The 15,366-nt window shown below is 41.9% G+C and overlaps 2 protein-coding genes across 2 annotated transcripts; both read left to right on the top strand.

The window, feature by feature from the left end:
• LOC8072794 (putative glycine-rich cell wall structural protein 1) lies at positions 9,510-10,322 on the top strand. The gene has a single exon (XM_002449090.2). It carries the CDS (start codon positions 9,540-9,542, stop codon positions 10,116-10,118), a length of 579 nt encoding a protein of 192 aa, XP_002449135.1. The 5' UTR covers positions 9,510-9,539; the 3' UTR covers positions 10,119-10,322.
• On the top strand, positions 13,708-14,535 carry LOC8072795 (putative glycine-rich cell wall structural protein 1). The gene has a single exon (XM_002449091.2). It carries the CDS (start codon positions 13,738-13,740, stop codon positions 14,314-14,316), a length of 579 nt encoding a protein of 192 aa, XP_002449136.1. The 5' UTR covers positions 13,708-13,737; the 3' UTR covers positions 14,317-14,535.

Genomic DNA, 15,366 nt, shown 5'->3' on the forward strand with positions numbered 1-15,366 from the left:
CACATGGGGGGCTTTCCCACTACCAAAGAAATTCACTGGTATGGCTCTTGGGGTGATAATTGCCATCATCACGTCATGATCCTTGTTGAGAGCATCATTGAAGGGGTGGAAGATCAAAGGAAATCTGGTGTCTGGATCTTCGTAAGGCATCCATGCTCGCTGTTCTCTGGTCAGGCCCTCGTACAGAGTTTGAAAGAATCGGCTGACCTGGTCTGCGTTGCCACCTGTGCCAGGCAAAACTATGGCAGCTTCGCCAAAGTTCCGAGGGGAACGAGTTGCCGATTCTTCTTCATCCAGCTCATAATCTTCGGCTATGTCCCTGGGGAAGCGCTGCGCAAAGAGGTCGAACTCAAGGCGTTTGTGCATGTGAAGACTAAGCCACATATTGATGAACTACGAGGGACCTCCTAAGTTGCCGATGGGTTGACCAAGCAGTAGTTTCCTGGCTATCTGGTGGAGGAGGTGATAAGCAGAGCCGAGCAGGTATCGGCCGAGGGGAAATCGGCCAGCATTAGCTAACCTCTCTGCTGCCGATAGGTAAACAGAGGTTGGTCCTGCCGATCGACCGCAGAATACAAACTTGTCCAACCACATGTTCAAGAAGGTAGTCTATTCCTTTATATTGACAGGCCCCGTTCTACGATACTTTTGAATGTACCCAGACCAACCGCCGATAGCGCGAGTTTCCACCTTAGCGCTAGCTTTGGTGTCGAACAGGTGGCTGTTATCGGCAGTGGATATGTCTAAGCCTGTGAGCATAAACACATCGGCAAGTGTAGGAGAAGCAGGGCCATGGCCAAACACAAAAGCATTAAGTGTGTCTGACCAGAAATATGATGCAGCGATCAACAGCGACTCATTTCTATCCATATCGGCAAGGGACGGTCTAATGCACTGGTCCAGTTTTCGCTCGCCCCATTGAACCTCATTTGCATGGCTGACTCTCAAGAACCAATCCTTCCATCCCTTGGTAGGACTGGGCCAGGAACGGAAGACATCTTTCCATAGATCTAGAGAAAAAATTTTGGCTCTAAAAGGAATTCTGTTTGTCTCTGCGTTTATCAGATCGGTGGGATCTAGGTTCCCTAGCGGGCCGAGACATTGGAGGTGTGGTTGATCGGTAGGGATGACAATCTTATTGGACAAATCCTAAAAGTTTTAAGGATAAAAAGAAGAACAAAAGAAAAAAAGAGGGATGTTCAGTAAGATGAATTGCAGATGAACAGGGGTATGGTAAAAATACAGGAGACAGGGTGGTAAACTGACCTTAGGAACAACAAAGTTGATGGCCATCTCCTCGCAGGGAAGAAGATCGAAGATTTTGGGGTTGGTAGAGAAAGGCCTTCGTTGGAGATCTTGGAAACCTCAGGTGGTGCCGCCGCCGTGAAAGTGGGTTTTTGGCTGTAGAATGACAAGATGGAGGAGTACCCGAGAAGGAAGTATTTATAGGACAAAACGGGTAGGCGCAAATCTGACTTATCTCTTCGCCGCATCCGTGAAATCCGAGGGTGTTCAGGTGAATATGGTAACTGTTCGCACGATAATCAAGGGATTGCACAGGTGATTTGACAGCAAGCGGTCGTGATTTTGGAGATATTTCACTGTGCAAGATCTCCTGGTCGGCCCATCGGCAGTTCCCTCTAACGGTAATATTGCCGATGGGTTGTTCGACTTCAACGGTCGATTGCCAAATTGGGAGAGTTAATTGCGGAAAGGCATCATTATTGCAGAGAATTTCGGAGCATTAATGATTTTATACTCCAAAATTGGGGGGCATGTGTTGACGCCGTTTTTTGACGCGTACCCAGGAATCGGTAAAGAATAGATCGGCAGAAGGAACAACGGTAACTGGTCTACAGGGAAGTTGCCGATGAGGGTGATTGTCGATGAAGAGACGGCTGAATGTGACTAAGTCCAGAAGTGGTGACGCGTTCGTGCTGATGGTCAGCGTTAGTCTTTGCCGATGATTATGATAAGAAGTCTGCCGATAACTCGGAAGAAGAACGTGAAGGCTGCCGATTGACCTGTGGTGGTGTCTCGGTATGTTACGGGAGGATAGTTTTATGTTTTCCATAGATATTTTAATTCGTTTTGTATACGAATTCCGATTAATTTGGAGTTCGAGTCCTAGTCGTGTCTGATTGTAGCTCTTTGAGCAGGGTATAAATGTAGACCCTAGGGCCTTGTAATTAGACATCTATCAATCAATCAAACACAAGTTTTTACTCATATTCCAGCATCTACTTTTTCGACGACTTCGTCATATCTTCCTTTTTACTACGAGTTCTTAAGAATTCATCGACTTAAGCACGGCATGTTCTCAAGTTCCGCGTGATCACCTCTTGGCCGTGACATCCGGGCGCATCGCTATTGTCGGGACCAAAGTGGTCGAGTTATCACCTTTGCCGATAGTAAGGTCAAATCGGCTGGCACGCCTTAACGTTTGAATCGGGTATTAGCCCTTTGTGTTTGCAGATCAACTTTTGCACCAACACATGTTTATGTTTGATTTGGATCTTTGTAATGAGTGTAATGATTTTGTGAGTTTCTTCACAATTTCATTTAATTTATAGAACTAAGGCATAAGGACTAATGAAATAAGTAGTTGGGTTTGGCTATCTCTTGCTTCTATCCCTTGCTGATTTCTGGAGCAGTTTGTAATAATGCTGGTGTATCTCAACTTTTGTTCGTGCAAAGTTTATCAAGTTTTTATGGGAACAACTAGACTCCAAGATCTTTCTTTGACCTCAAGAATGACCCCCATATCTATTTTGGAATTGGAGTTATGAAAATCACAATTTGATGCAGCTGCGCTGTCAAGAATCTGTACCAGTTTCGGTTTCTTACTGTTTTATACATATATAACTATAGAATTTGGAAAAGTATTCTATAGAAAAGTTGTGGACAATTTTCTATTCTTTCCAACGGTATAAGCTGAAACTTATTTGGATAAGTATAAACTGAGATATGATATTTACAATTGGATGTTTCTGTTTTGTATCAAAGTCTGGACAGTTTTGATATTCCCTATTTTCGGCCAAGTTGAAGACAGAATCTGGGAAAACGTGGTATACAAAAGGTGTAGAGAATTTCCTAAGATTTTCAAAAATGTAAGGATCATCTCCAGATGAGTTAAGTAGCTCTAGATATAATTTTTTGAAGTTACAGAACCTTTGCTGAGACATTATCAGGAAGGATATTATATTTGGCTATTTTACTTAAGCTTAAAGACAGAACCTAAGGAGGTCTTCTACATGAAAGTGGTAGAGAATTTCATAAGTTTTCTAACGGTTTAAGCTATAACTCTGTTGGATTAACAGAATAAGAGTTATATGTGTTTTATTACGCTGGTGTTTTCATATCATGAGAAAAATTTAGGATACCTGTTTGTTCTCCCCTTACACCTAAGTTCTTTGGGACGTCAGAGGTTCTCAATGTTAGTTGACCTGCCTGGAAAACATGCAAGCTACCTTTCTTGTGTCCCCTAGTTGACCTTCTTAAGGGGGGTAGCCCAAATAAAGGGGTTACATGGAGAAGAATTGGATAATGTTGGATCAAGAGACTCGATACCATGAATGTAAAAGACTATGATGTGTGGCGTCCAAAAAGGATAGGAGAACTAGTCCCTAGTGTCCCCCAATCAATCTAATTTTAAGGGGGTAGTACCTGGATATCACGGGTGATGCATTTTAAAACTAGCTTGGAGTGATAATTGTCTTATGGGATATTCTATGGTTATGATCATCAATTCTTGCCGTGTTACTGACGTTGGTCACTTGATGACAGGGAGTGTAGTGTCCCATGAATCCGGAGCACAATATGACACCTCTCATGGATAGGTGGGAAGAATATGATCATCTTGCCTTTGAAGAAAGATGCTATGAGTATGACAAAGCTGAGTGTTATCAAAATAATAATATGGAAGAGCAAGTTGACAATGAATCAAATCAAAATCCACAACGACGAAAGCGTAAAAGGAAAGCTCGTAAGAAGCCTGCTCTCGGAAATAAAGTACAACGAAATTATATTAATGGAAGACTGAACAATGTGGATATGCATAACATTCAAGGAGCCACCAAAGTGGTGGGAGGCTATATTCAAGTGGACTCAGTGCTAGTTTTTGCTTTGTTTGACCGAAGTGCTTCGCATTCTTTTATTTCCGCCGACTTGGTAAAGACAATCGAGCGAGTGAAGTGTCCAACGAGGAAGCCATTGCTAGTTCAAACCCCAATGGGAGAGATACAGGCAGATCAGGTTTGCTCGAATATCAATCTTGTCATAAAGAAGGAAAACTTTACAGTAAACCTCATTGTGCTTGAGTCACTCAAAATTCCTTTGGTTCTTGGCAATGGATGGTTATGTGCATACAAGGCAGTGATCTATGCTACCCAGTGGAAAAATTTCTTAACCGCACCATCAGGGAAAAGAATTGAGTATCAAGGTGGTCCACTCTTACCTGAGGAGGCATATCCATGCTAAGCTACCATGTCTTTGAATTGTATAAGTCAAAAAGTTGGTAGTCAAGATGGATTTTAATTAGCTATGAATAATAGACATTTCATGGATGTTTTGTTTACAAGTTGTGATCCCGAGACATAAATGTTTACATTGGAATACAAGTTGTGAAGTTGAAATAGATATCAAGATCTTGTTCTTGTCTCCCTTTTGGAATCCGTGTCTCTTCCGAATCTCGAGGACGAGATTCATTTTAAGGGGGGTAGATTTGTAACACCCAAAAGTTTGCTTTTGAATTAATAGGGTTTAATTGGATTTATTTCAATATTTGTGTGAGCATTTAAAGTAGCAAATAAATATTTTTTTTGGAAATTAAAATTTATCATAAGCTTAGTAACAATGTTTTGTGCATTCATGCTGAGACATATTTTATTTTATGATGATTGTTTTTGGTTTGTATTTAATTGTTCTCAAAATCCTTTTTGAAAAAGGCTTTAAAAAAAAGATAAGAAAGCCTCCCTGGATCTGGCCGAGGCCCAACTCTTCCTCTCCCTCTTTCTTTCCTCTGTTGGGGCTCGCGGCCCATCTAACCTCCCACTTCTATCCCCGTTGGCCCAGCACGCGCAGCAAGCCCGCCTTCCTCTCTCGGCCCAATGGCCAGCCCAGTCGCGCGCGGCTCTCCCCCACGTCACTGATCGCCCGGACCTGCTCTCTCTCTCCCGCCGACGTGTTAGGCCCGCCGGTCAGCGACTCCCTCCCCTCCTTTCTCCTTCCTCGCGCGTGTCCGAGAAGGACTCCTCCCCCAACCGACCCCAATCCCGATTTAGGCGGGATATGCTTTCCCTGACCCCTATAAAGTCCTAAGCATCGTACCCCGCGCGCTTGCTTTCTGTTTCCACCGCAAAATCGAGCCCTAGCCGCCACGAACGCTGAAGTTTGGATCTCGCCGAGCTTGGAGTCGAACTGCCACCGCCGCGAGTCCTTTCCCTTGCTCCTCGGCCCGAGAAGAGTTGCTAGGTGAAACCACGGTGAGCTCCTCGTTCTACCGGAGTTTTCCTTTCGCAGTTTGGTGCACAGAAACGTGAAAACCGTGACTCCGGTGAGCCCCATCAATGGCGCCGCCGCCGGAGGCTTGAATTCCGGCAAGCCCGCCGCCGGAGACTCCCTGGAGATGCTCTGGGGCGTTCAATCGACGATCAACGGCTGTAATAAGAAGATACCCCTTCGCCGGGATTTTTGCTAAAGAGACCCCCTGGATCTGAGAAACCAACCCGCGGCCCCTTGCGTATTCCCCGTTTACGTTTTCAAATTCTTAAGACGCATTCTGTTTCGGCTTAGAAGAAAATACGTTTTCTGTTATTTACAGTTTTGCCATTGAAACTGATTTGGTCATAAAATGCTCATTTTTAATCCGATTTGGTCCATTCAAATTTCGTTAGATTCATAATCATGAGCTCTACATGTTAGTAAAATTGTTTACTCGGTTTGAAACTTTTTAATTTTATGGTACTATTTAATTAATTATTTATCTATAGGAAATCTTAGAAAATTCATATCTTTTTCGTTTTAACTCCGATTTTTGTGATCTTTACGTTTGTGTGATCGTAGCGCTGCGAATAATATTTTGGTAAACTTTTATATTTGTTTTAACACTGTTTGGTGTATTGTTGTAATTATAGTTTGTTTGCTTCATGTATGATTGTCTACTTTGGATTGCGTGTTGTTGATTGATGATCGGGTATAGACGGTGAGCGATACGTTGGTGATCAAGATCAAGCTTTTGACGACCAGCAGCAGGCTCAGAAGAGCTTTGATCAAGGCAAGTATAACTTGGGGCTATCCTTGTTACCTATACACAATTAATACAATATATATATATCATATGCATGTGTCCACCTTGATGACCTTAGCAAAATCTAGATGATTGTTATCCTGTAATCCTTGTTACCTATTTTGGATATGCATTTGGGTAGTTCTTGCTAGTGCTTGAATATAATCCATGATCTTGTAACATGAATATTTGGATATACAATAAACAATAAAATAAGCTTTCTAGCAACTTGACTATAAAGGGTGGAAAGAACTCTAGCTTTTGCTGGATTGATCTTGACCCTCCATAAGGACTTATCCCTTGGCAAAAGCTGAGACAACTCGTACAACCATGAGGGCTATATGGCTCTGGCTTTAGTCAAGTATGAGTAACTTTTCTAGCTCGTTAGCGGTTACCCGTTGTGGCGCAATTGGGAATAGCAGACCGTGGATTCCTGCTGGTGAATCACATGGACTGACTAATGAAACAAAGCGGCCCTAACTTGTTAGACGAACCTTTGAAAGACTTCATAGTGAACCCTGCCGACCTTCCTTGGTAGTGGGTTAAGAGGTCGACGGGCCTCGGGCGAAAGGGTAAATCATGACTCATGGGTAAAGATGTACAACCTCTGTAGAGTGTTAAATCTGGTATACTAGCCGTGCCCACGGATACGGGCGGCTCGGAAAAATGACGGAATAGCTGGACACTGATGAACATGATTAATGATGATAAATGATGGTTTATTATGTTGTTTATATGTGTTATTCTTAATTCTTGTATAGATTGATCATGTGGTTATGGGATTTAATATGCTACCTTGATATTGCTATCCAATGATTAAATATGCTATTCACATATAAAAGCTAAATGCAGTCAAACCAGTGTCAACTTATTGAGCCTCATGAACCCCTGGTTATACTTGTTGAGTACGATATGTGCTCACTCTTGCAATTTCCCCACACCTCAGGAGAAGTTTTGGGCTTGTGATCAACCAGTCAGTTGGATCCTGTGGAGAGGAGTTAATACCCGAAGTTTAGAGTTGTCTATCCGCTGTTTGCTATTAAATGTTATCTCTTTTGTACTAAGTACGTTATATATTTATGTGTTGTCTTTTGATATTACCCCTTACTTGTAGCTATATGTGAGATTTGGCCTTTAATACTCGCATATGGTGCATATCTGGTTTTGTCCTTAAAATCGGGTATTACAGATATCAACACCTTCGTGAGCTTGAAAGGCTATCTCTAGGCCATTGATAATAATTTGATGGACTAGTGGACTTGGACTTGTATAATTTGGCTTGTGATTTGGACATTTGGACATGATTTGTGGATGCAAATTTGATACATATATATGCTTCTGTGGATGCATATTGGATACATATATGTGGACTTGTCGATGTATATATATATATATGTGTTTGCTGTTGTGGTCAGATTTAATATACATATAATTATTTTTTTTCTGGAAACTCACTGTAGGGGCGGCTGGTACTAGAACCACCCCTACAAAGCATTTGTAAGGGAAGCCAGTGTTAAATCGACCCCTACAAATAGCATTCGCAAGGGCAGCTGGTGTTTCGAGCCGCCTTTACAAATACATTTGTAGGGCCATTTGTAAGGGTGGTCAAATCCATGATTTATAAGAGCGCTTGGACAAGGGCGGGTGGCCCAATCGTCCTTACAAAGGGTTTTGAGCTGCCCTTAAAAATCCTGGTTGTAGTAGTGAAAGATATATAAGCACCACCTACATGAAGACATTAGCAGGTTTATTCAGCACAGAAATGTGAAAAGCAAATTTTCTATATCTTGCTCCCGACGAGGCTCTACTAGCAATGTGTCCAAACATGTTGCTCATCATTGGGGGCATGAGAAGCATTCATGTCCAAACATGTTGCTCAGTGATAGCTGACCTAAACATGTAAGGCATTTGTGAAAAAAATATAGCAGATCGATCGAGGGAAGAGGTAGTTTTAATGTTTCCTTACATTTTCTTTTTGCGAGTATGTTTTCTGACATTTTCCTTTTTTAAGTATTACTGTAACATTAGCAGATTAGCTAGTATGGCTGTGCAAGAATTGTGTTCAGAATGTTATCTGACCCATATCAGACTACCTCAGCCCGACTTTTGTTCGCTCTTATCAAACTAGCTACTGCATGTGGACGCTGAGGGTTCAAGCTATCAAGGATTGTTTGGCTACTTATACAGCTGGCAATGTACTGATTAAGTAACTAACCTTGTGAGCTCTCTTTCTTATCGAGATTTCCAGGTACACAGAGTAGTAGTTCTTAAGTCCATGACTGAATTTGTCAAAGTCGTTGTGAAAACCCCGAGGACACCTCTGCAATGTCAACCACTGTACGAGGAATAGAATCGTTCGGGTGATCAGAGGATGCCTGTGTGGACCTTCAAACGTGCTGTCCGTCAAGACTTCATGCATGCAGGGTCATCGTTTACTAGTTTTAATGTTAGTATAATGCTACAGCCTGATCACAAAAGAAATATAAAACTCTGGGTTACATTATTATAAGGTTGATCCTGTTCTCTTTTGATTTTCGTGTCACAGGCTAGCTGTGCATGTTTCATGCTGGAGAGAATGGCCAAACGCAGAGTCATGAGCATGCATGAGAGTATATTGTTGTATGCATGCATTAGAGCTTGGAAGTTGCTAGTACTATTCTTTTCTGTATGGGATCTTTATCCAGCAACACAATATATACCGAGACAAAGCATACAAGTAATTTTATTGGAACTAGATCCAGCTTTCAGCTATATATGAGGCAAAGCAGTACTGTCACTAAAATATTTCACACGTTTAGTATAAATGCTGGTCCAAAAATTGGCAATGACTCGATGCATAACTTCATTGTATATTGAGATGAAGAATACAAACAAGTGAACTACTTAAACCAGAGCAACAAGCTGGTTTAGTTTCAATGGGCCTTCGAAACACCGATGAATGCTAAAACTTTGTGCCATCCATTATCTTATCTATGGGGATGAGACTTAGCTGACCATCTAGACAGAACGTGACAAGTGCCATCCATCACCTTGCTAGTTGCATGTAATTTATGGTCAAGTCAAGAAGCTCCATTAATTCCATTGGATTTTAAAAGCCTCCACTTGGTCTCCTATTGAAACACCACTACCATACGTGCATGCTCTATATGGAGGTAAAGAACCACTGCATGCATGGCCTCAAGCACTATAAATACCCATGCAGCATTCACTGGGAAGTCATCCCAACTCAAGCAGTCCATAGTGTTAGCTCACAATGGCAGGCACAAAGCTCGTATCACTAGGGCTCATTGTCCTCATGAGCATAGGATTAGCCAATGCTGTTAGGGTGGCTAGATACTCTAGTGCTGATGGGACTGGCACAGGGCAGGGAGGGGGTGGTGGATATGTGAATGGTGGGGGATCAGGGTCTGGGTCTGGCACCGGATCAGGTGATAGTGGCCCTTATGGTTCCCATGCAAGTGCTGGAGGGGGCGGTGGAGGTGGTGGAACTAGCCAATACGGTGGGTCTGGATATGGTTCAGGGTCAGGGTTAGGTTCAGGGTCTAGTACATATAGTCAAGGACGGTATTCTGGCTATGGAGAGTCTTCTAATGCTGGTGGTGCCGGTGGGGGTGGGGGTGGAGGACAAGCCGGAGGTGCCTGGAATTCCAATGCTCAAGGATCCGGTAGTGGCACCGGTTCTGGCTCTAGCTATGCTAACAGGAATTGGTATGGATCAAGTCAAGCAGGTGCACGTGCTAATGGCAATGGTGGTGGCACAGGAAATAGTCAAAATGGTGGCGGTGGCGGCGGTTCTGGTGCCGGAACTGGATATGGCAATGCCTACCCATAAACTCCTTATAATAAGTCAATCCGAAGTTGGACCATCGTAGTATTTCCTTGTTTGAAGTCGTAGAGTTATTTGTTTTCTTTGTCCCTTTGTTACACTTTCGTTAGCAGTGAATTAATAAAGGGTCCAACTGCTCTAGCAACAGTAGCAGTCTTGTAAGGTCCTTATATGAAGATGTTGTAACCATGTCTGTTTGTGAAAGGAAAAGATAACTTATGCATCATGTGGCCACTGTATCTAAAAAATTTCTTATGTTCCCTTTGGAGTGATTAAGTTGAGATGCCTACACCATGCATATTAACATGGTTATTGAATTATATACCATTGAATTTCCTAGAGTTGTTTATATCACTTAATTATGACGATAACTCCAACTAGGTCAATCCATTCTAGAACATAATTAGCAAGAACTGCTGGCACAAGCCCATTTATGTCAATCAGCCTAGAACATAATTAGCAAGAACCACATGATTATATAAATACCCTAAGTACATATTTAGGTGAAGGCTTTACGTTAATCATTTGTGTAGCCTAGTTTGGTGGTCAATGTTTTCTACATTCGTGCATTGTGCTTCTTCGCTCTCGTGAATGGCTAATCAACAAGATGGATACTTGATGTCCAGTTCTTTTCAATTATTCGTCTTCCATCACTGATCAGTCCATATCATCGTACTTTTAAATGACACATTACAGTTCACATTAATATTGATTTCTAATGCATAATTTAGATCTCATTTAGAGTGTCGCTTAAGACTTAGCGCCCTATAATAGATTTCGTTTGGGGAGGGCAACAGAGTATATGAGGCAGCTCTATTGCGTCCCGTGCGTGGTTGGTCACCAGGTCGACATTCTGGTTCCTCGATTGCAGGCCTTGTAGGAGGATCACGGAAAACGGAATGGAAGAGAGGCCATATCTGCTATCTTTAGGTCATTGCACTCATCTTGTTGTTCACATATGGATCACGGATGGATGTACTGTTTGGGTCACCTCTATTATCCGAAGAGCAGGAGTTGTCCCTTAGATTTCTTTTATTACCTTTGTCTATATGGCGCAACGGATAATCTCATGGAGAAGAGGCTTTGCCTTGGGGCCCTTGGTGGCGAAGTTCCTGTTTGACTCATCACTTGACTTGAGCTTGTGTCTTCACTATTCACCCACTCTTGAATTTTCATCATGTTCCTGCATATGTACCTGAGAAATGGTGAAGTTGAAAGATAGGTTTCATTCTCTTTGGCCACAATATTCATCTGAAGATCACGAGCAATATTTTATTGATAGCTTCATTGGGTGTCATCTTGTCAAGATAATTCCCTTAGATAATGGAGTTGACCAAGTTATAGTCAAGTTTATTTGAAAATGATTTGATGATTTTCCTCACATCCTCATGTTGCTCTAGTTGCTTCAAACCTAGACCATTAATCTCAATGATAAGAATATTCAAACATGAGAGCATGTACTAGTGTAATTTTTCTGTTGCAGTCTGTAGTAGTATAAAGCCAAAACATGTTATAGATATTATCAGAATTCAAGAAATCGCTATGCCAAAATTGCCCCATTATATATAATATTAAGTTGCTCAATTCATCTACATATTATATAAAATATGCCCAAGCAAGAATAAGTAACAATATTTTGATCAAGCTTCTCAAAAAATAAAATTTAGGACAATCCTAGTAGATAGCATGAAGTTCTGTCTGAAGCTCCACTGGCTCATTGTATATCTACTAAAGTTACTCCTCTTGAGCTACTGTATTGACAAGAAGCTTTGTTGCCCGTTGAAGTAAATCTAGATGCATATAGATTTGGCTAAGCAAAATGATCAATCTGTTGTTATATATCATGATTTAATGATGGACAATGTCGACAAGGTAAAGAACTAAAGCCTAAAGGCTCTAAAGTATATTGAGAGAAACAAAGCTAGTGTTGCCTAGGCTTACAACAAGAATGTGAAAAGTAAATAGTGTGTATCATGCACCTGATGAGGCTCCACCAGCAATGTGTCATGCATATCGTGCTCAGTGTTGGGGGACCGCGTTAGGCGTTCATGTGCAACCATGTTGTTCAGTGATGGCTGACCTAAAAGTTGGGTAGGCTGATTTTGGCCTGCATCAATTGAGCATTCTAGCTCTTTGCTAGTGTGTATGACCTAATTGCTGTCAACACATCGAAGCACTCAAGTCTGGGTGTCATCATGGTATAGTTAAGCAACTGACGAGGCATTTGTGAAAATATATATAGCAGACGGTTTTAATGTTTCCTTACATTTTCTTTTTGCGAGTATGTTTCCTTACATTAGTATTGTTACTTTAGCAGATTAGCTGGTATGGCTGTGTAAGAATTTAGTTCACAATGTTATCTGGCTACTATCAGACAATCTCGGCCCGACTTTCGTCCACTCTTATCGAACTACTGCAAGTAGACGCTTAGAGGGTTCAAGCCTTCAAGGACTGTTTCGCTACTTATACAGCTTGCATTGTACTGATTAATTAACCTTGTGAGCTGTATTTCGTATCGAGATTTCCAGGTACACAGAGCAGTAGTTCTTAAGTCCATGACTAAGTTTGTCAAAATCTTTGTGCAAATCTCGAGGTCACCTCTGCAATGTCAACCGCTGCATGAGGAATAGAATCATTCGGGTGATCAGGGGATGCCGGTGTTGACCTTCAAACACGCTGTCCGTGAAGACTTCATGCATGCAGGTCGTCGTTTACTAGTTTTAATGTTAGTATAATGCTAGAACTTGATCACAAAAGATATATAACACTCTGGGTTACATTATTATACGGGTGATCCTGTCATCTTTTGATTTTCATGTCTCCAGCTAGCTGTGCATGTTTCATGCTTGAGGGAATGGATATATAACACTCTGGGTTACATTATTATACGGGTGATCCTGTCATCTTTTGATTTTCATGTCTCCAGCTAGCTGTGCATGTTTCATGCTTGAGGGAATGGCCAAATGCAGAGTCATGAGCATGCATGAGATTATATTGTAGTATGCATGCATTAGAGCTTGGAAGTTGCTAGTGCTATTCTTTTCTGTATGGGATCTTTGTCCAGCAACACAATATATACCGAGACAAAGCATACAAATAATTTTTATGGAACTAGACCCAGCTTTCATCTATATATGAGACAAAGCAGTATTGTCACTGAATATTTTCACACATTTAGTATAAATGCTGGTCCAAAAATCAGCAATGACTCGATGCATATCTTCACTGTATATCGAAATGAAGAATACAAACAAGTAAACTACTTAAACTAGAGTAACAAGCAGGTTTAGTTTCAATGGGCTTTCCAAACAGCGATGAATGCTAAAACTTTGTGCCATCCATTATCTTATCTATGGACATGAGATTTAGCTGACCACCTAGACAAAGCGTGGCAAGTGCCGTCTATCACCTTGAAACTTGCATGTAATTTATGGTCAAGTCAAGAAGCTCCATTAATTCCATTGGATTTTAAAAGCCTCCACTTGGTCTCCTATTGAAACACCACTACCATATGTGCATGCTATGGAGGTAAAGAACCACTGCATGGCCTCAAGCACTATAAATACCCATGCAGCATTCACTGGGAAGTCATCTCAACTCAAGCAGCCCATATTGTTACCTCACAATGTCAGGCACAAAGCTTGTATCACTGGCGCTCATTGTCCTCATGAGCATGGGATTAGCCAATGCTGTTAGGGTGGCTAGATACTCTAGTGCTGATGGGACTGGTACAGGACAGGGAGGGGGTGGCGGATATGTGAATGGTGGGGGATCAGGGTCTGGGTCTGGAACCGGATCAGGTGATAGTGGTCCTTATGGTTCCCATGCAAGTGCTGGAGGGGGCGGTGGAGGTGGTGGAACTAGCCAATACGGCGGGTCTGGATATGGTTCAGGGTCAGGATCAGGTTCAGGGTCTAGTACATATAGTCAAGGACGATATTATGGCTATGGAGGGTCTTCTAATGCTGGTGGTGCCGGTGGGGGTGGGGGTGGAGGACAAGCTGGAGGTGCCTGGAATTCCAATGCTCAAGGATACGGTAGCGGCGCCGGTTCTGGCTCTAGCTATGCTAACAGGTATTGGTATGGATCAAATGACGCAGGTGCTAACGCTAATGGCAATGGTGGTGGCACAGGAAATAGTCAAAATGGTGGCGGTGGCGGTGGTTCTGGTGCCGGAACTGGGTATGGCAATGCCTACCCATAAATTCCATATAAGCCAATCTAAAGTTGGAGCCCATCGTAGTCTTTCATTGTTTGAAGTCATAAAGTTTTTTGTTTTCTTTGTCCCTTTGTTGCACTTTTGTTAGCAGTAAATTAATAAAGGGTCCAACTGTTCTAGCAACAGTAGCAGTCTTGTAAGGTCCTTCTATGAAGATGTTGTAATCATGTCTGTTTGTGAAAGGAAAAAACAACTTGTCCATCATGTGGCCACTGTATCTAAAAAAATTCATATGTTCCCTTTGCAGTGATTAAGTTGAGAGGCCTACATGTTCACATGGTTATTAAAGTATATACCACTGAATTTCCTAGAGTTGTTTATATCACTTAATTACGATAATAACTCCAACTGGGTCAATCCAGCCTAGAACATAATTTACAAGAACTGCTGCCATAAGCCCATTTATGTCAATCCAGCCTAGAACATAATTAGCATGAACCGCATGATAATATAAATACCCTAAGTGCATATATCAAGATGGATACTTCATGTCCAGTTCTATTCAATATTCGTCTTCCATCAGTGATCAGTCCATATCATCGTACTTTTAAATGACACATTACAGTTCACATTACTATTGATTTCTAATGCATAATTTAGATTTCATTTAGTGCGTCGCTTAAGACTTAACGCCCTATAACAGATTTTGGTTGCGGAGGGCAACTGAGTAGATGAGGCAGCTCAACTGTGTCTCGTGCGTGGCTGCTCACCGGCTCGACATTCTTTTCCCTCGATTGCATGCTTTGTAGGAGGATCACAGAGAACGAAATGGAAGAGAGGCCATATCTGCTATCTTAAGGTTTGTACTCATCTTGTTGTTCACGTATGGATCCCGGATGGATGTACTGTTTGGGTCTTCTCTATTATCCGAAGAGCAGGAGTCATCGCTTAGATTTCTTTTATTACCTTTATCCATATGGCGCCATGCATAATCTCAAGGAGAAGAGGCTTTGCTTTGGGGGCCTTGGTAGTGAAGTTCCTGTTTGACTCATCACTTGACTTGAGCTTGTGTCTTCACTATTCACCCACTCTTGA

Source organism: Sorghum bicolor, chromosome 5 (genome assembly GCF_000003195.3).
Source record: "Sorghum bicolor cultivar BTx623 chromosome 5, Sorghum_bicolor_NCBIv3, whole genome shotgun sequence".
NCBI lineage: Eukaryota > Viridiplantae > Streptophyta > Magnoliopsida > Poales > Poaceae > Sorghum > Sorghum bicolor.

Coding starts and splice junctions, on each gene's coding strand:
- LOC8072794 (XM_002449090.2), top strand. CDS start 9,540: ATGGCAGGCACAAAGCTCGTATCACTAGGGCTCATTGTCCTCATGAGC.
- LOC8072795 (XM_002449091.2), top strand. CDS start 13,738: ATGTCAGGCACAAAGCTTGTATCACTGGCGCTCATTGTCCTCATGAGC.